General features: G+C 39.1%; 1 protein-coding gene across 1 annotated transcript in view; it reads right to left on the bottom strand.

The window, feature by feature from the left end:
* Positions 1-724: 724 nt before the first annotated feature.
* Positions 725-21,845, bottom strand: part of OFCC1 (orofacial cleft 1 candidate 1) — a 62,568-nt gene continuing 41,447 nt past the window's right edge. The window contains exons 8-11 of the mRNA XM_026841373.1: positions 19,516-19,755; positions 6,806-7,069; positions 5,384-5,534; positions 725-891 (exon numbers count right to left, since the gene is read on the bottom strand). Coding sequence (XP_026697174.1) covers positions 725-891; positions 5,384-5,534; positions 6,806-7,069; positions 19,516-19,755 — 822 coding nt within the window. The remainder of the gene's footprint in view (positions 892-5,383; positions 5,535-6,805; positions 7,070-19,515; positions 19,756-21,845) is intronic.

Raw genomic sequence — 21,845 nt, 5'->3', positions numbered from 1 at the left:
TTATTAAGTGGGAGGGGCTGTCTATAACCTTGGTACCTTCAGATACCTGTCCCATGGTAAATCTGACTCTGGCCAGGTATCTATCTGCCATGGTGGTATCTAAGTTTAGGACAAGACCTAGTGGTTGTGTTACTCAATTCTCAGACACATATGTTTTACCTGGCATTTAAAAAAAAAAAAAAAAAAAAAAAAGTACAACTTCCAAAACTTTGCCTACAAAAGAAACCCCACACCTCAGAAGAAAATGGTACCTGATGTTGATACCAACAGGCACTCTTACGTAATTTAGCTCAGCACAATTAACAAAGGATATTGCTAGTAACATGTTGCAGGAAGAAAAAGTACTTCCCAAGCACCTAACAGCAACATGTTGTGATCCATGGATATAAATGGCCAAATAAAATGAAAGGATGTTAAAATGTCAGAGAAACACCAGCCTTAATCTAATGTTGTCAGTGCACTCCACACACACCTTGTAATTACTAACACATTTGGCCTACAAACACTTTTTAGAAAGGGGAGTCCACCACTTCTGTACCTTTTTGCCTAAGCTGCTTTTGATCCTTCACAATTGATTTAAACTCTTCCATCACTTCCTTTGCCTAGTGAAATAATGATGAGATGATATTACAGGGCAAGGGGGACGGGAGATGGTGGTATTTACACACATGCCAAGTAGATCTATTTGCAAACTATCAGTAAATTAAATAACACAATAAAAGTCCTAACCTGCTGGAAGCATTTTAAGCTCTTCTCTTTTCCTCCCAGCTTCTTCTGACACACACACTTCTCCTCCTTTTGCGGCATTAAACTGCTTTTCCACTTCCTTTACAACAGTGGGAATACTTCCCTTATGGGTGTCAGGATCTTTCAGGGAGGTCAGAGGTTGCCCTGCAGAGGAAATGACAAGCTGTGAAATGTAAAAGAACAATTCCTTCCACATGTTTCTTTGCTCCAGGAGCAGTAAGGGGTTGTCGGCTAGCATCATGATGGGATGGGCCAGGCCTTTGCCTAGCAGTCCTGTCAAAACTAATTTACAATTAAAGACCTGCGCAGCTGTTTAAAGCTTTACAACTCCGGCGAGTTTCAAGGACTGCCAAAGCCAAGCAGTACAAACCAACCTTATTTTTAACAGCTAGGCAGACAGACAGAAGGAAGACAGACCAAAAAATGCTCTAAATTGTACAGTAACCAGATAAATTGTATACCTGAAAATGATCCTTCTATATAGTTCATAGTTTGGAAACTGAAAAAAACCTGCTGCTCTAACTTTTCCTCTGGTTGATGCATGGGGCTCATGACCCACATGTGCTGCTGTTAGACAGCAAACCTTGTAGGGGGAGGGAAAAATAAAGTTTAGTAAAAAAATGAGCTGTTTGTTTATTGTAAGGAAATAAGTGTCCTTAAAACCAAACAGCTGAGTTACTTTTTTCTTTACACTCCCAAAGCATAAGAGAGCAGGAGGGAATGAAGGACAAGCAAACCTTCTGGAAAGAAAATGTACAGACACACAGAAAATCTGCATGTAGGTGTTCAGTCCAAAGACAACTGAGGTAATGGGAGTCTTTCTATGTGACAAATCTACCCTGCAAAGCAGTAGCAACAAAATCTCAGCTAACCCAGGTACTGGGAGCAGTGTAGTCATGCTAACACAGCACTGTACCAAAGCAAACAAAGCCTGTGTCACAAGTTATACTTAGCAAGAGCATCCTGCTGCTGGGACCAAACTAGCCTGGCTACCTTTGAACACTTTCCTTGAGAATCTTGGCTAATAACACCTCTCCTCCAACACAGCCAGGCTAAGCAAAACTCCCACTTCAACTTCACACTGTAGTGCTTGGGCTAACTTCTGCTTAAAAAGACGTAAAATTGGTCATGCTTATTTAGGTACAGGTCGTGATTTCTGCTGTAATTTGATCAAAAACTGTACACAATGTGGCACTAAAAAAAAAATATTGTTTCAATATATTAATCTTCCTTAGCCACTCTTTCACTTTTTCCCTTGTAAGCACCCTTTTTAGGTCTTGAATGCACATCATTATATGCTACAATAGTGCTGACCATAAGTTCAGGACTTCAAACTGGCCAATATTAACGAGATGTGAGTGACTAGAATGAAAAATGTTTTCCTTTGGTTTTACAAACTACAGGCAATTGAATCATCTCTGGTTTTCTACTTGCCTATTTTATTTGATCACCATTTCTGATGGGCACAAATAAGTGTTTGCATGTCATGTCAGAGGAACAGCAACTGACATAAGAGCAAGCATTTGGAAGAATGTTCCTAACAAGTGCAGAATAACACTTCCCAAATGATCCTGAGTCTGACCTAAAAGTGTTTGAACTGGCAAACAAATATATGAGTGCTGTCCAGCTACTTTTCTGAGGATGAAAGAGCTGCCACTTTCAAAAAACACTGAGTTACAATGACATTTTGCACATGTGAATCCCCTCTTCTGTGGACATTAAAGTCAAATGAGATCTTGCTTTGGATTTCAGAGTAAGAGTGGTCTCTTGAAGAAATTTTATATTGTGTTTTATATGGAGATTCACATTTCTGAAATTTTCACACATTTAGAAGACTGGGTTACTTAGATGTAAGACTATGAAGGTAAAGTTTCTGGTAGTTGAATCAAATTTTACTACACATGCTACATCTATTAGAGTTGTTACCACCTTCCACACAACAATGGCTGTGAATTCCCTGGAGAAATTGTCATTTATTTATTGATGGGGACTGTTCATCCCTTAATGGGGCAACGGATGAACCACAGAAGCCTTTCTTAAAAAAAAAAGCAAAGGATGGTGGGTTGTGAAAGCATAAACTGTGTTTCTTCCATGAACCTCTCACGGAACACCACTTCAAAAAAATGGAAAGAGATATGGTTTGGACTAAGAGGCATACTAGACCTGATAATGTGCATCTGCGACCTACAAAGGAAGTAGAATGGGAGGTATTAGGTTGCATTCCTCTGTATTGTACTCTGGAAGAGAGATCCTGTGCAGCAGGGAAGAACCATACCTAGCCCAATGCAGAACTGTGGTTTAAAAGAATGATGTAGCCTGGAGTTAATGGAAATAATATGAAGGTTCTGTCTTAAACTTCTGAAACCAAGACAAATTTGAAGTGAAGGTTAAAGCACCAACTCCTAACCTGCTCTATTTTGCTTATATGTTGCAGCGCCACATATGGTATTGATATATAAGATCACTCGTTATTTAGACTACTGCAGTAGAGAGAGTTGCAGAGCACCAGTCTTCATTTAGACTGTTCTTTCTTTCTCTGGTTTGTGTCTCAGCCTTAATGTCACTTTAACAGAGCTTTTTTTCCCCCTGCTTTTGGTGGTTTAACAGATATAATATAGTATTTATAGAGCATATCAATGTGCGACAGCTTGCCACAGATCATAAACACATTTTTCTGTTGGAAATGTTGAAGTCGTGATTTTCACCACGTGATCTCCAGTTCCCTAAGGTTTGCTCCTTTAATTGTAAATAGCCAGAAAGTCATCAAGCTAGCGTTTAATAAACTTTTAATTTGAAATGGATTACCACATGTTGTGTTTGTTTACCCATTATTAAATCTCTTAGCAACATATCACCAGCAGAAACAGCATACTGTAGCACTACATAGATACATTAAAAAACAAACCCATGGGGGATATTAGCTGTTAATAATATCTTTAAAGAAGGCTCCAAGAAAAATAAATAAATATAAACAATATCAAAAATTACTCCTAGAAATTTTATTAGTGCAAATCTGTTTGGCATGGAAATGGCAAAACTTCCATGATCAGCTTATCAACTTATTTCAGAGGTCTGCATGCAAAATAGGACATACATTAATGTTTTTTCTCAGTTATAAATACATCTTTCTGGATTTCTCAAACTGAGTATCATGAATTTTTGCATGTGTTTCCAGAAGTGTGACCTTTTTCACTGCAGCCTCTATGTGTGTGTCAGTGTGCACGTGAAGACTGATGGTAGGACCAAACAACGGCAAGGACAAGTTTGATTTGTTAAGAGTTTGTACATAACTCTTCATTGTTGAGAAAAATTGGCTGCAACTCCACCTTTTGGATCTAGTTTTGTGCTGCATCTAGAAGCACCTTAGCAGATATGTAGAAGATACATGGCAACAAAAAGGACCTTACTCCTCAGTACAATGTGTGTTTACACCTCCCTGCTTCTGGTATCAGGGTGGTTATATACAAGCCTTTTGATCACAGTGCAGTTGCTGCTTAGCCTAAAAGTGTCACAGGGCAAGCCTCATTTTCTTTATTTCCTAAACCATCACTCACTGTCTGAAAAATACTTCATCTGGCCTCTTTTCATATTATACTTCCAATCCAAGCTGCCCATTCACCACACTAAATGATTTTTGCTTATCTGCTTTTTCTTTTCTTCCAATACCTCCTCTTTCTGCTCCCATGTCTTCTACTGTGCATCACTACTGTTGTTCTAAAATGCCCAAGGAACCTCTGTCCTGAAGAACTAAATCCCTGTTTCAGATTTGCACATAATATTCAGACAGACACTACAACCTGTGGGTTGGCAGCATCTTTCAGTTCATTAAACAAGAGGAAATATTGGAATGTCTATATACCAAAAAAGAATTATTTTTGTCAATGGCAGTCAGATCCCACATGCTGAAAAAGAAAAACCAGTGGCATTGTCCTATCATGCTTTTTATTCCTGGATTTCTAATAGAAGAGGAGCCACTTCTGAGTCTATTGCATTATGATCAATTATGTCTTCAATGTAGCTACATCCAGAGACTCACAGAGGCCAGGGAGGGTGTTCAGTCTGAGTAACATTCGGCAATTTTTTGAGAAAGCTTCTGGGTAGATCTCCCTCACATAAGCAAACAATAATTTGTCTTTCCTATAGGTTACCAGTTGATTGAATCTTAATGGAATTTCCCAGGAGTAGCATAAGGCTTGCCTCTGATGCCATAACTGTCTCCCTGCCAAATTTGAAGTCCCTGTTCTAGCCCAGGGAGGTGTTAAGAGTTCTTCCAGAAATAGTTAGACAAAAAGGTATCTTTTCTTTTTTATTTCTTCCTGTAAGCTTGGTATCATAAGCAGCTGAACTGTTATTGCTGTGACTTTTCAAGCATTATCGAGCCTCAAGCAGAGGCCAGCATGAAAAGTTTCATCCTCAGCAATGAGGCTGGTTTAAATCGCTCACAACTGAAAACAAAGTTAAGCAATATTAATAAAAAGAATCAAAATATTCCTGCTGTAACACATGTTGGACCAAAATCTGAATGAGGAAAACCTAGCTTAACAAGAACAATAAGGACTAATCATCCTTGAAATGAAACTATGGGTTACTCCAACAAAAGCCTAAATACAAACATGAAGGTTTGAATCCATCACACCTTGTGGTCCAGACTGTTCCACTTTCTCTGAGACACTATTCTTTTCAGCAATGCTTGATACATGAGAAGAATACATGAGAAGTTCAGGTAGGAGATGAAGGTTCATATCACCCTTATTTTGCTTATCTGAATCTTGTGGTAGTTTAATTATCTATTAAGAAAAAAAAAAATACATTAACATAAGCAGTTCAGTATTCCACAAAGTCAGAACATACTTGTTCATATGCTATTTGTGAACCCTAGAAGTCCAAGATGCTGCTACGAGGACTTGTTCATCTGTACTCCATTTACTGCAGTTTTCTCTCCTATTAGTTTCCTTTGTACATCTTCTGCATGCTTACAGACTACAGTAAACATCCCAGTAAATGGGGGTGACTCACAATCCAAAATCAGAATCATCTGGGAAAATATAGAGTCCCTAGATCATTAAATCATCCCAGCTTATACACTGAGTTAAAAGACTAATTTTGTAGCTTTGAGGTCTTCCCTCATTTCAATCAATTTTGACTCTTCTGTTATATTTTTACCATAGCTCTACCAATACTGTTTCTGACATTCCCCTTCCTAATATATATTAGGTATATTTCTGGTATAAATTCTTATATCTCTACATGATTCTGAAGTTATTTTCACTTTCTTTTACTCTTGGTAGACCCTAAAAAGAAAATTGCCTGAAAACCATCACTACAAGAAAATGAATAACCACACTTCCTGTTAAGTAAACCCACATGTTAAAATTAAGATGCTTTCAGAATTCATCTCTTTTGGTAAGTGTTTTTTCCTGAGCCAGACGTGACTATAAAAGAGGTGTAAGTTTGAGGTCCTGTTAAGGTTCTGAATGAGTGAATGTATCTCAGTTACGATAACAGCCTTACTTTGCAAGTCCAGAAACAAAGCTTCCACTGAAGAGGAGTTCTTAACTCAGGCCCATTTTCACCAAAGGCATACAAAAAATGTCACGTCTGAATTATGTCCAAAAACTATTCAAAATTACGGTTCCTACTACAACAGAGCTCGTTAGCTGGAGATCCCAGACATACAAATGCAACAATATCACAAACAACAGCACTATTTTATTCTGTAGCCGTGTGAAAGCACCTCTGAGATTCACTAAAACTGGGAGGAAATTAACATTTGCAGGCTCAAACTCAGAATTTTAATTTTTGATCCAGTTAATCAGCACCCCAAACAATATGTTGATATTTGAAGTAATCCTAAAATTTGGCTGTTAAAAACTCACTAATTTTACATAAAATTTGGACATGTATGGGATTTTCATTTTCTTTATATGTCTACTGCATAGGATGATAAACGGCTTTTTGGAAAGACAGCATTTATTTTGAGACAGACAGACAGAAAGTGGAATCTCATCTGAGGAACCGTGACTAAACAAACAGACCTATTTTTTTTTTAAATACAAACCTGAAAGTAGAGATTGCATAGCCAATGATCCAAGTCTTGAGAAATAAAATTTTCAATTTTTTTGAATCGGTTAACTTTGGAGTCATAATGTCCTCTGAGGAAGGGACATTTAAATTTTCCCTCTAAAGCATTAAAATTGTTGTCACACAAGGGAAAAGCTCCCCATCCCACTTCTCGATCAATCAAAGTACAGGTCCCACGAAGCAGGAAGAGTTCAAAGAGGAGGACCATGCCTGGCTTCACAGCTTTTCTAGGTGGTAGAATCTAGCAAAGGAGGAAAAGAGAAGATTCATTAGTTTTAAAAACATCACGAGGGAAATTGCTTTCTTTTATCATATAAAGCTCTACAAACTTCATACCTCTGAACCAATTTTGCATGCTAAGACAATTAACAACTCTTTCCATCAAATCATGTATTTGAACAATTTTTCACTCCAACAGAAAATGCTGTGCTTTTTTAATGCTTATTTTGTGATTTCTTTTTTTTTCTTTCCCCCTTGGCTTTCTGAAAGTGTTCATTTTCTGTCTTTATTTACCAGTAGTGGAAAAACATTGTCACTAGAAAACTTTAAGTCAGAATAACAAACCAAGTTGGTAATCTGAGGTGTCTCTGTGAGGGCTGGCTGAGATTCACCACTGGGTTCTTCTTGCAGCAACTTCGGAGAGTTCATCCAAATACCCAGTGAGAACACTTGCAGGCTTGCCTCTCACTGAGTCATAAACTCTTCTCCACCCAGTTCTGGGAATAATTTTAGTACACAATAGTCTTCCTCCTTCAAATTAAAACAGGGAAACTCTTCTTGCAAAGTATGTGAACCTCAGAGTAGGGTCAAAAAGGAGACTGAAAATCAGGGGTGAAGAAACACCCTGAAGTAATGAGTTGTGTAAATCTCTGTAAGGTTCTTCTGTGTGAAGCAACGCAACATCATGGAGAAGAGGGTAGAGAAGAGGAAGAAGGATAGGCCAAGAAAAAAAATCTGGTCCCAAGACACAATTTTAACTGTTTTCTTTAATTAATGTGAAGGGTTCGCCCAGGTCCTATTGAACAGCTCTAATACATTGAAAAATGCAAATAAAACAAAAGCCATGCAAAAGATAGAACATGGAAGGTGACTACCATTATACCCTGGCTAACAGCTCTGAAGGCTGGTTGCCTGGGGACAAGGGGAGTGAATACATCAGCTACACCTCTCACACAGCAAGATATCTGCTTCATCTCTTATCCTACACATTCTCCTGGATTACGAAGAACTGGGACTGCCTAACCCCTTAAATATTCTTGGATGCTTCTCTAATAAAGACACTGTTCTATTATTTTAATATTTTGCACCTTTTATTGTTCCCATTTCAGTCCTCAAAGCTGATAGCAGCAAATGCCTTGATACATTTGCCTTGCAGAGATTCCTGCTCAACCCTCCCTGCCTTCCAGCCAAGGTAAGGAAAGAGAAGCCTTTTCTCCTTCTCTCCTCCCTGTGAATTCACACATAGTTGTAGAAGACCACAAAAGTCAAGGTTACCCTCTGACTCTGAGTGTCCTGTAGGATATACCTCAGTACTTTTTGAAACTCAGAATAAGAACTCCAAATAGAAGACATCCTTCCAAACTGATCGCCCACTATTAAAATCCTGAAATGCCAAAGTCTTCTTGAACTCTCAGGGATTTCCTCAATGAGATGACATTCTGCTGATAACCATCCATGAATCTTTACTGTTTCAACTATTTCTGCACATAAGTACACACCTCAATGCAGATCTTTCTTGACTGATATTTTTAAATACAAGCATCTCTTTTTATACTCCTGATTAACAGTAGGCAAAATCGTAAGTGCAACTCAGGTACAGCCAAGATTTTTCTCTCTCTCTATTTCTGAAGCAGCTAAGGGATTTACCCATACCAGTAACTGCTATGTTAGGAGATGACACATATTCCCAGTTGTGTTGCATTCTGTAACTTTTTTTTGAAGAGGTGAACAGAAATTATTATTTAAATAATATGCCTTCCCATTTCAAGTAATATACTATGATTAGATAACGGCAAGAGAGAGGAAGTCATTTAAGGAAATCTTTAAAAACTATAAATATTGTCGTTATCATGTAGGTGTACTTTATATTAATTATGTAAATATATTCTAAGACTTAGTGTAGGCTTAAAATGAAACAGAAGCATCTGTTGAAAAATGCCATAACCCTGTGGCAGCTGCTATTAAACCATTAACAGTATCAGGTTTCATTTAAACCAGATTTACCATTTTCTATAACAGCCCGTGGGAAAGCTAAAAACATTAGGCACAAATTACTGACAAAAGAGATCCTTAATCAAGCCATACATTTCATTTGGCTAGCTGGGTGCTAGATAGCAACCTCTATGTTACAAATTAAAGGTGGTGGTTACAAGACTATGATCAAAGACAATTACCTGCACTACTGAACAATCCCAAAGCATAAGCAGCTGAAATCACTGCCGTAGCACAATATCCCTTTTGGTTTCTGCCTTGTTTTCCAGACTCACGCTTTCCTTTAGAATAACTTCATAGTACACTCTCTTCTACCAGCCTGCCTACAAACAGACAGTGGTCAAGCAGTTGTTTTAAGCCTAATGGTGACGATTACAAAATCATTTATTCTTTTCCTGCTTATAGTTAGGCTTCATTTACTATGAGCTCTCAACCTGGACCTAGATTGCAAACTCACTCTTTGGGACTGGAAGCATCTCTTTGTTTACAGTTACAGGAGCTGGATGATTAAAGCCATGCCATGATACAAACGCATAATGACAAAACATAATAAGAAACATAAGGATTTTGTCACACACCTGTATGCTACAAACCTTGAGGCTATATGTTTCATTCTGGGAGTCCTCATGCGTGAACACTGGGTATCTGACCCAGCTAGGACAGTGTCACACATCTCAGCATACATGTTCAAATAAAACACACCTACTAAGTAAGAAAATCTTTTCTGTTGAATCCATACAAAAATCCTGCCCAAGTCTCTGCCTGTTACTGGTGCTGGTGCACCAAGCATTCATGCAGGTGCCTGTGGGCTTTCATTTCCATCCTGACAGCCGCCAGGAGTGTGATTTATACAGGGGAACGGCTGTTTAAGAAGGGACAGACAGGCTGAAGCAAGAGAGTTTCAAAAAGGAGGCAGGTTGACTCAATAGCCCCATGCTAAACCTATTCCCATCGCCACAGTGAACCACATCTCCGTCACAGCCCACTGTCCCACAGCCGCAGGGAGGGAGCTTGGTGTTGTGCCACCTGCCCTTCATTAACCTCCTCCTAGGTGGCGAGCCTGAGAGCAGGGATTTGGGGCAGGGCCAGCACGACCCGTAGGCATGGATGCACAAAGGCATTTAGGCACATAGCTCCAATTGGAATCCACAGTGGTCCTTGAGTGCCTCCGCGGGTTTGGGTTGTCTGGCTCAGGTACAGGGCAGGGAATAACTCAGGTGGTTAAAGAAGGAGGGGAATCAGTAATTGCTCTCTCATAAGAGACTCGGGGCAGTGCCTGGGATGAGAAAGGCACAGGCAGCTCTAACCAGTTAGTTTTGATGAACTGTTTGGTTTCAGAAAAAGAAAAAAAAAATTTGAAAATCAGCAGTTATATTTTCCCAGTTGGTGGCAACCTCTTTTGAGGCACTATTTGGTAAGTTAGTCCACAAACCTGCACCAACACTGCTGATGTTCAAAGAGAACACACTGTGTAAATACACCTTCCTGGATTTTAATGTGTCTACTCTAACACCTTAGCTCACTAATTCTCCTTGCTCAGGTAAAATTTCTGTTGAGGCCTGTGAGGTATATAGCCTTTACAGTGCTATGAAAACATCCAACGCCCGCTTTTTACTGGTGTAATTTCTTCTGCAAAGAGAGATGCAGCAGAGAATAAATAATGCTTGTGTGTGCCTGCACAGGCACAAGTAATTCTTCTTAGTCTGCAGTTAACAGTGTTGCATTTAATTGAATTAAATCATAGTGAACTAAAATTATCTCTTGTCACTATTTCTGAATTCAACTGTTTTATATCAGTTTTATTGTAATATATCTTCCTTCCCCATATGCCACCATAATTCCAGCAAAGAAATCATTTACTCTAGAGAGAGAATGAATTCTATTTGAATATTTCAATAAACAGATCCAGCATGAGGATTTGGGGGGTTTTGTCTGACTTACTCTTGGGCTTTAACCTTGTCAGAGAAGAAATAAACCTTCGCTCCACTCCTCTGTGTCTTCAAATGCTTTCAATTTATAAGAAAGGGATAAAAATTACATTACTTAATTCAAGTAACACAAAAATTTGATCATGAAGCAACTTGATTAAAGTGAATTATAATATGCAAAGGCAATTCAGTATTTATTTATTATATAGAATAACCTTGCAAAACACCATATAAATTAACAGCTCATCGTTTCTGGTTATGAAAACTGTAGCAAATGAATCTCACTGGTGTAAAACATGGGTAGAAAACCTTTTAAATAGGAAGCAGTTGCCATCAAACGATTTCATTAACAAAAAATTACTTCACGAAGTAAAATGAATAATGCTGGAGACAAGGCTGCTATTGCCAAAATAAGGTGGAGCTTTCACAACCAGATTTCAAGTCCTCCCTGTTTACCTGCAAGGCCAGCATACAGGCAGAATGCAGGAAGGGCATTCTGGGGAAGTGTTTGTGTAACTTTGAAATTTATAAAAGGCCAGAGGGGAGGGAATAGAAACATAGACTGAGGTAAAAATAAAATATCATGTTATTAGGGTTTTCCAAAGGTCCTATCTATCATCAGAATGTCCTGGAGTAGCTGGAAACTTACTTCCCCAGCTTTCCATTGCTGCCTGTCTTTGAACAGGTATCTGAATACAAAATAGCACACAAATCAAAGGAGGACCATGTAGTGCACTATCATTCATTTCCCCATACAATTTTTTTTTCTATTTTCTGAATAAATGAACAGACCTCTCAAGGCTGACATAGCTCAAACAACTCCCTGCAGCTTTCAGATCTTCATAAACCTTTATGCAGTACCACCATCTTTCCTTTGACCCCATACCCCAATCTCCCAGATCGTGGGGGACTACAGACCAGAAGCAGTTGTGGTGCAGCACATGTGCTCAGGATCACGGATGAGCTGCTTGGAACTCAGAGAAGCAGTATCTGTAAGCAGGCAATTCATTCACCACTCTCAGTCCCACAGCAGAAGCAGTGAGCAGGATTTCTCCTGATAGACTGTGCCAAAGCACCCCAGCACCTTCCCAGAGCCTCACCAGGTGCCCCAATGCAAACACCTCCTGCCCCCTCCCATGCTACCAGAGCAGCAACGTTCCCCACTGTCTCCCTTTCCCTTTCCTCTAGGAGAGATAACTCAGGACGCAGTTATCTCCAGCAGCATCACATGCGGCATGACTACCTTACACCAGAGGACCAGAATCTGGCCTTTTATCTTCCCAAATACAGGGGAATAATGTTTGCATTCTGTGCGCTTTAGCCTCTGCATCTGTTGCTAATTGTCCTGGCACATCTGCTGCTAATTCTTTTCTGTTCTTTGACCAGCAGGGAGTAGTAATGTATGGTACAGCCAGCTCTAGCCTCCCCGAGCATTTCTGTTGATATACCGCTGGCCTGGGCAGATTCTGACCTCATCTTGCAGGGGGAGAAAATTGTCTTTGTAAGAGGAAGGCAGGAAATCCAGTTCCTTCTCCTGCCACTCCCATCTCATTTATTCCTGAGATTGATTCCAGCATGGTCAGAGCATGAGTTTCCTGGGATAACGTAGGCCACCGACATGAAACAGAGCAGTTTATTTCTTTTGTATCAAGAGGACACATACTTTACTCAAAAACCACTTGGAGCCAAGGAGTCTCATGAAGACAAGGCTCATTCAGCACGCAGGGCTGAGTCACACAGCAGTGCTGCTCTTCCTGCCCCAGGCTCCAGTGCAGGAGCAGGCAGCTTTCCTCTTCATTTTGCTCCACCAGCTGCTCCATCTCAGGTCTCTTTCCTGATGCTGTTCTGGATTCCCCATCACACTTTGCGTACCACAGCATCCGCTTCCCCCATAAGTTTTGGTCCAGCCAGGGATGCAGCAATGCTCCCTTCACCAGGGAAGCTGTGCCAATGAAGAGTTCATGCTCCCACAGTATTTCCTGGATGGTCCAGACCTGGGCAGGCTCTGCTGTCTTTCAGGGGCCCAGCTATCACTCCTCTAGCAAAGAAACGTGAAGACCAACTCCTGATGAAAAACTCTATTTTCCTTGTATGCTCTGTTTTAAAATTGCATGTTTAAACAGGATCATTGTTTGTTCTTTTGTGGCATAATCTTCCCATTACTGTTGTACAGGTTTGCAACTAACCTGATCATCCCAAATTCACAGATAACTATTTAAAATGTTAAATGCTTCAAAACCAGATATATTAAGGAAAGAAAAAATGTGTCTTCTGATGGTGTTTTGCTGGCTCCTACAACTTGCATATACAGACCAAAACACGGCTTAAGCCCCTTTTTGCAGTTTCAGACTGTCAGCTCTGGTGAGTCATGGAATTGCTCTGTTTTTCCACTCACAGCATTTTTTGTTGGGTCAGGCATTTATTTTGTTCTTGGTGTCCTCTGTTGTTTGGCGTTTACTTGAAGCTAAGGATAGGGGCAGAGACTGCTGCATTCTGCCTTCCCACTTATCTGCCCCAGATATTATATGACTTTTGTATAATTACTGTATCCTATGGCTCATGTCAAGCTCTTTTACAGATATAATTTCCCATTAGGTAGGGAATAGGCCATGGAGTGGTCCAAAATAAAAGCCTGTCCCTAGACACTCCTTATTTTTAACATATGTCTGCTAGATTTTCCAGCGCAGACCACATACCATACCCTAGTTAAATATGATGCATTATAACATAGGCCACATTTCTGAGGTCTTCAGGCAGTATCGGTCTGAGCTCAAGGAGCACAGGGTCCAGCGGGTGTTTCCAAGAACTCCTCAAACCAGAGCACAATGACTAGACAGCATGTGAAAAGTAACTTCAATTAACTACCGAAAACAAAGCATGGGATAAGCAGTGACCTTTTGCTTATGTAAATCAATTGCATAACACTAAATAAGGTAGATGGAATAGATTCTAGGATGCAATGGCTTTGTAGTGTCAGCACACCAGATTTAATGAATCCCTTCAAGTCTTCACACAGTGCTGGAAATGGAGCCTTTCATGGTGGGAAAGTCCACCTATGGGCAGCAAAAGTCTCCAGAGAAACCACATGGCTGCAGCTCATAGACGGAACAAGATCTGTGCACAACACAGCACTGGGCCAAAGGAGGTTCCTGTGACACATTCTGCTGGGCCCACAGCAAGGAGAAAGACTCACGGTCATTTGGGGCGCAGAGCACTACTGAAGGGGTAGCAGTCAGCCTGAGCAGTGCTGGGGCTTTGGCCTCGTGGTCTAAGCAGTGCCCAGCCTGAGGGCTGCTTGCAGCATGCCACAGAGGTCTGTCCCCAGGACAGCAAAGCGGCACAGGGGTGCGACACAGCCAGAACAGAATTGCTCTGAAAACATGCATTTTGAGGAGCTGTTGCAAAAGACTTAGCAAATAACAATCGAAGACCAAAACCTCAAACAAACCCAGATAAATAAAATAGAAGCAGTAATAAGTATGTGTTCCTGCTGTGTGAAAAAAAAAAAAACCAACATCAAATCTGCAGTCTTCAGATATACAAGCATCTGCATAAGCTTAGTTCTTGCATTTACCAAAAGGTTCACGTAGCACCTTATCATCCCAACTACAAATAATTGCATCCAGGGAAAATTTAAGTGGCTCTCATTTTGAAAGTCCTCTGGCACTGCCAAGCATTATTACTTCCTATCTTTTTTCATAGTGTATCAAACTCTCATGTTATGTCCTATAAAGTATCCAAGGGGGGGGGGGGCAAAAGTTTGTGCTCTACTTTGCCTAATGATACCTTGTTTTGTAATTACCAAAAGCATCACAGTCCTTAGACAGCTGCTGACATACAGAAAATAAGGTTCTTGAAACTGTTTGTTTCATCATATTTTAAGAATTAATACCTTAGGTCATGTTAATCAGTTTCTGATATATGTAGTTTTCAAAATGCACTTCAGGGAAGAAAATGTTGGAAATGACTAATAACAACAAAGATCTGAACTTTATTCTTTATATATCTAACTCCGAATGGGAACATTACCAAAGTACTTTGCCATCTTAAGTATTTAGGGAGCTTTAAATAAAAAATAAATCCACCTCCTTCAATGAAATAGAACATCCTCTTTTTCCAAGCAAAAGAGTTCAAATTTATTAATTTTGTAGCCATATTTTAAAATGAGTGTCAGCCCCTGCTAGATGACTGCATGATAAGTGTCCTGAAACTTCAGGAAAAGGCACTAAATTTTTCACAGCATTTGTGTTTCATTTTCAGTGTAATAAAAATATGGTGCCCTTTTAATAATGAATAATAGATCTCCTGGTATGATTTACATGCGTGGATTAAATGTCATGTTTGAAAAGTTGCTGTTTTATTCATATTGAATTTCCCTCAAGTAAAACAAAATGGTACCCATCTACTGTTATAATATTGCTAGTACCTTGCCACACTGATACATAAATATTAACCAGTTGATATACTCTTTAAAAATCTGCAGATCTGTGAACTGTTCTGTCAGCAATGGTGGCTTTACATGCATATGAACCAATTTAATGCTATCCCAAGTTCCAAGTACATTGTGGGAAATGAGTAGCAACAGTGCTCACATTTCTTTTGCTGAAGTGTTGGTTTTGGAAGGCTAGCACAGAATAAGGACCAATACCGAATGGGTGCAGCAGGACCTGGGTTAAAAAGCAGCTTGGGGAGCCCAACACTGACATGATTATCCCTGCTTCTCCCCAGCAGTTCTAGATTGACATCCCAGGTGACTGAACAGTTTAATGAACGTTTTTTAAATGCCACTTGCAGGCAACTTCATAGGCTTATAGTGCTCTTCACAATAGCTGAACCTTTCCTATCTGAACTTCCCCTTCTGAACAAAAACTTGCTTCCTAATAAGGCAATCTTTTTTTTTTTTCTGGAAAAGGACTCCAGAAATGTTTATTATTTATTGCAAATACTTGAAATAGGAACATCTTTCTCAAAGGTTCCTTCTCTTAATAGCTGAAGCTTGCAATGTACAACAAAATATTTTTGTCCCAATAATTTAAATTATAGCTGAAAACACTTGGGGTTTTGTTGTTAAAGAAAAGAATCATTTTATCCACACTTCAGTTTATTTCATTGAAGCCAATGAATATTTTGACTCTGAAACGTGAGGATTTGTTCTTATTGTTGTAATTGTTTCATATAACTATCATAATGTTTACTGAACTAACTTAAGAAATGCTGACTAAAAAAACCCTCCACTTTTTCTTTTTCTGAGCAAGACCAAGGTTTTGCATACCACAACTCATTTATGCTCTCCAAGGCATCATTAAACTGAAAAATGTAATCTGGACTTACTAGCACTGGAACACGAATCCTATGGAGAAGACAGACACTGCTTTATATAAACTGTGAAGAAAAAATGCTTACTGACTATTTCAGTCTTATCTAGGATCTTAGCCACCATGAGACAGCAATAAGGAAATTACACTAGTAAAATCCTTGGTCTAGTGTAAAGATGATGCAGTCACATCTGTACAGGTGCTGCCAAGGACAATCTAATTGCATAACTGCATTACTAGATGCACAGTAAACGTCTCATCTCCTTTCCTAGCCTCTCCTTACTCAACTTTCATTGCAGACCTGAGAAAAATCAGGCAGTGCAAGAGTATATTGGAAGTTTAAGAACAAAGCTTCATTGCTGCCAGAGTTAACCTGCTGCATTTTTGGAATCTCAGCTTTAGTTCATGTTCAGTTTGTATTAAAATGTAGGTGAAGCTTCAAAATAGCTCTTGCTTCACCCAAACCAGACAGCATTAAACCATATAATAAGTCTAAAGTCCCCTTGTATAAACTAAATATGTGAAAACATCTTTGGAACGCTGGGCCTAAAAAAAGTCCCCTTCAGATCATGCTGGTAGTTGCTACTCCTAAAATTGAAGAGAGTCATTTGAAACAGCAAGTGCATTTTATCGTAATCCAAAGTATTCATACATGCTTTGTCCAGCATAATTTAAGGAAAATAATTACTTGTGTGACCATCTGGCCTTACTGAAAGCCAAATAAAATTCAACTGGTGCTATTAGGAACCACTGTCTAATATGTAGTCAGAGGTTATTGGGGGAGGTAGGTTGACAAACTAAAAAGGAGGACAGTAAAGGAGGGGAAAGAAGGGAAGCTGGCAAGCTGGAGCAAAGAACATTGATTAATGAACAAAAAACATTTCTGAAAGGTCGGGTGCGCAAGTCAGACTAGCCCTGAGGCAGATCTAACTTACATGACCAGCACTTTCTGTACGCAGCAGGTAACCCATGCTGACACCAACTTTGCCGACATGACAGAGTTATTATTTTTGGAAGGATGTAGTGTTCTGGAACAATTTCTCTAATATATTAGTTAAAACTAAGCTTTCCTTCAATATCAAGCATGCATGTCTTCCTTTTCACCATGTTTACACTGAACTCCTATCGTTATTCCAGCCAATGAAAACAAAATCCTATTCTTCATTTGTGATTACTTGTATTTCCACACCCCCACACCCCTCCCTGTAATATATCCCAGGACAGCAGTGCTGTATATAAAGCTGTATCCAAAGCCAAATGCTCATCTGGAGCTCACCACTAAGACCTCTCTACTTATGCTAAGTTTTGCTGTAGATGCTAACCATCTGAAGCCTAAAATTTGCCTCATCTCACCACAGATCCTAAAGGTTTACTTTGAAAAATACCAAGGTGGAAAAACAGAAAGGTAGAATCATTCAGCATACAACACCTACAGAATGAGCTGGTGGAGGAGATTTCTTAAAATTATTACATTAAGCTTTTGTTGTCCATCATACAGTAGTGAATACAGGGAATAATTAGAAGGTCATTTAATCTAACTTCTCCTCCTGGTCCTGCATTTTAAATGGACTTGCCCAAGACCTGCACGTTTGTTCACTAGACTAAAAATGAAATTTGGTGAAGACGCTTATTATATTAAATATCCTCTGTGAGACTCAAAGAGGACTTTAAAGCACACTCTGGAAAAGTAGTAAAACTACCAATCATTTGTCTCAGAACTTTGGATGAAGCATTATAGCCACCTCTAAGCAGTTACTGAGGTGTCTGCACAACCCAGTAGAACTAACAGAAAGACAAATACATGGACTTTGCTCATACTCCTCACAAATCCATGTCAGGAGTTCTTTTGCACTGAGGAGCAGGTGGACAAAAGATGGATCAATCTGAACTAGATCTTGCTTAGTATTGTGAGCAGAGATATGTCGTTTTGAACAGAGGGCATCCCCCAGGTAGGAGCAAAAGAAGCAGCCAAGACCCAGGAGAAACACAATACTGAAAGCAAGAGGCAGGGCATGACAGTCATTCAGTTGTACTGCCCATAGTCTCATTTCAATGAGGCCTGAGCAGGCAATACTTTGTCTCTGAGGCAGTAAGCAGGTTGCATGCACCTTGCCTAGGGAGGAATTCCAGCTCAGTGGTTTCTCTGACAAACATGCATTTATTTTAACATCATGTGAGAGTCACATTCACAATTTCCCTATGTACATGATTTTTTTTCATGCCAACACCTGCATTTACAGACACTGTTCACTATTCACTACAGATGATAAACAATTAAAAAGCAGAAAATGTGACTCAAAAGCACTTTATATATCACAAATCCAATAGCTGAAATGACCTATTCAAAGTAACTGAAAGCATCAGTGCCATACATAAAAGTTGCTTTATCTGAAAGCTCGTTGGGACAGGGACTATCTGTCTGTTCTGTATCTACACAACACTTCACACAACGGAAGAGGTGGAGGAAGAAATTTACCATTCAGGTCATACTGCAAAATAAATAATTGAAAACAGAAAAGACTGTCCTCCTCATTCTACCAATGCCTAATAACACCAAAAAAAAAAAACAAAAAAACAAAAAAAAAACCCCAACCACAGTTGGAGAGATGGGGGTTGTTTTTCAAACTGTAAAGACGCTTTCATGTGCCAGAGAGTTTATCTGAGACCAATGTTTCAACCAGCACTAGCTAGGCATTAGCTACAACAGTGAACAACTGACACACAACAATCCTGCCATGCACAGCATGCTTAGGCAGGAAAATATGTGTGCCTCAGTCACAAAAGACAGAATAGAGCCTCAAGTGTTTGGGTTCCTTCCAAAATAATCCAAATGCTGCTTTTTTGGCAAATGGGGGTCAATGGAGCTAAAAACTCACAGAAGGATTTGGGCATTCGTGTGTTTATATACACCCACTCATTCATTTATTATTCTAAAGCTACTTTACAGAAATCAAATTACATAGCTGACAAGCTGCATAGATAAGAGAGAGTAAAAGTAAAATTTAAAATTAGCTGACAACACTATATGATGTAGTGTATATTTGGCACTTTTAGAGTGAGTGATGAGGGTTAACCTAGGGGGAAAAAAATTGCACCTTCCTAAATTGCACCTTAAATTATTAAATAAATTATGAACATGATGGAATGCATTAAATATATAAGCCTGAAGGAGAAAGAGCGGATGTGTTTTAACTTTCAAAGCAAAGACAGCATATTGAAGAAGTGTTGCTTACTGTCTGGATACTTTGTCCGAAGTAGATTTCAGTGTTGTAGAAGTTTCCATCATGACTAACAGGAACCGTTGTCCTGGCCTGAGGCTGCTCCTTCGTCTTGTGCCACTCCAGCAAGCCACCACCTAAGCGGCTGAGAACAGAAACCTTGAGGGTGTAATGGCCTTTAGGGACCTTATCTTTGACTCCCCTCAGGCATTTGATGTGAATTTCTATTGGCTGTGGTGTCCTGGAGCAGTCAACCTACGGAGAAGGCTCCAAGTTACTGACCTGGGTTGAGATGACTTTAACCATGCAATTCGCGAGAACAAATTTCTTCAAGAAAATAACTACGGAAAAGCAGACAACATGCTTCTTGTTCAACCTGTAATTACCTATTGCTAACTGAGAATCTGCAATTAGGGAGGTCAAAAGTCACAGAGATGACAGATAAAAAAATAATACAAATACAACTAATAAAATGTTTGGCATCCTTGGGGGGAAGGTGGAGCTGTTGAAGTATGACACCAGAAGCCATTAGTCTGCAGTAACAATGCAGAATTAACTGGAAAACAACACCATTGAAAATAAAGCATGCTTTGCAAGACAGGCACAATACGTGATGTGATGAGCAGGCTGCAGGCACAGAGTGAAAGACAGGGCAGGCCATGTTTTTACACTAATTATTAGCCTTGCCATAGCTATTAGTGCTGTGTAATATGCAGACTATCCTTTCACCTTCTGATTATCATATAATCAGATTCTCTTAAAAAATAGTAATCAAAGTGCAACACGTGTAGAGTTTAATAACAACTCCCTACAGGCACCTTTATTCCAAGTCCAGACAAAAGGAAACATCTGCTGCTTGCTGTTGACAAGATGTTGTCTGAGTTACAGAATGTTTAGTATGGAATAAATGCTGTTCTGTGTATCAGAAATGCCTTTCTGGTGCTTTCCTTGTATGCTTATTTTACAGTGTGAAGGTTAGCAGAGGAGAACAGACACAGCAGTATGATCCGTAAGAGTCTTGCCTGAGTAAAGGTGTAGGATATGTCCCGCTACACCAGCAGATACTTCAGTGATGCCCTGATGCAATGTGCAGGGTCAGGCACATAACAAGGTATCCCAGTTTGGTTCCAGTTTTGGCTTCAATGAATAAAATTGCTTCTGAAATAACTAATCATTTAGTGCTTTGATTCAGCAGTGATTTTTTTTTTTTCCCCAAGGAATCAATTTCTTACATTATTTTGAGAAAACACTAGTGCTAGGTCATCTTTTAATGCAGTGTGATACAAGAACCCATGCACTCTTCAGAATCAAATGGCTACCTTGACTACTAGGTTTAGGAGTCTCACAGTTTAAGCCTACAGTAGCTAATAATCTCTTCTTTAATCCTGTCTTGGATTTATTTTGGAAGAGATAGCATATTTCCATATAGATAGAAAGCTTCTGGAATTAAATTATGCAGTTAAATAAACAGTTGAATTTGTTAAACTTCTTTTGTTTCTCAACACAGACCATACTTAACAACTAATCTGAATGACAATTATTTTCAGCTTAATTAGAAAATCTTAATTAACAATGAAGATTTAACCTTAATATTTTTGGTTTCTGAATCATATATAAAAAAATTAACATTATGTGAATAAATAAGACAATCTTTTTAAACCTCAAGGCAGGATTACTGATGCAGGCAGACTTCGTTATTAAACACATTCTAAATTAAACGCCTCTATGAATTTTATACTGAAATATATTGTGATAGTTTTGCATGCCAAATGTGACATTTTGTATTTTAGATTCATCTTCTGTAGTAATTTTGGAAATGTCATACAAACAAAGATTTTGTCATTTACCAATGGAATTACTATGCATGGCCGGTTAGCCATCTCTTTTCTGGCTCTTCTGGTTGTTTCAAGTCAGCAAGCCATAAAAAATCTTTATCTCTCTGAAACACAGCAATTTGGAAGATAATCGAATAGTGACTGGGGGGCAGAAACGCCAGTCTGAGGAATTATACCACAATCTCTCTTGCATTTACAACCTTCCTCAAAGCGAGTGTCAGTCGAGTAGGAAAAGGAGATAGAAGATTCATCATATTTCAAGCTTGTCTCATTTGCATGGTGGCATAGCTGTCTCATCTCCTGCTGAAAGACTTTGCTTGGCCAGCGCTGACAAACTGTTTTGAAGAACTCTTGCCATGCCCAAATGATTCATCATTAATAGCTTTAGACATTCTCTTTAAGCATATGGTTACTTCTGCTGGAAAGTATATTTTGAAACCTGCTAAATTCTATCCTCTTAAACTAAGAAAAGACAAAAAAAAAAAAAAAAAAAAAAAAAAAAAAAAAAAA

The sequence above is a fragment of the Athene cunicularia genome (genome assembly GCF_003259725.1).
Source record: "Athene cunicularia isolate RWA chromosome 2 unlocalized genomic scaffold, athCun1 chr2_part1, whole genome shotgun sequence".
NCBI lineage: Eukaryota > Metazoa > Chordata > Aves > Strigiformes > Strigidae > Athene > Athene cunicularia.
The sequence above is the reverse complement of the archived record's forward strand: the minus strand, read 5'-3'. Positions and strand labels throughout refer to the sequence as shown.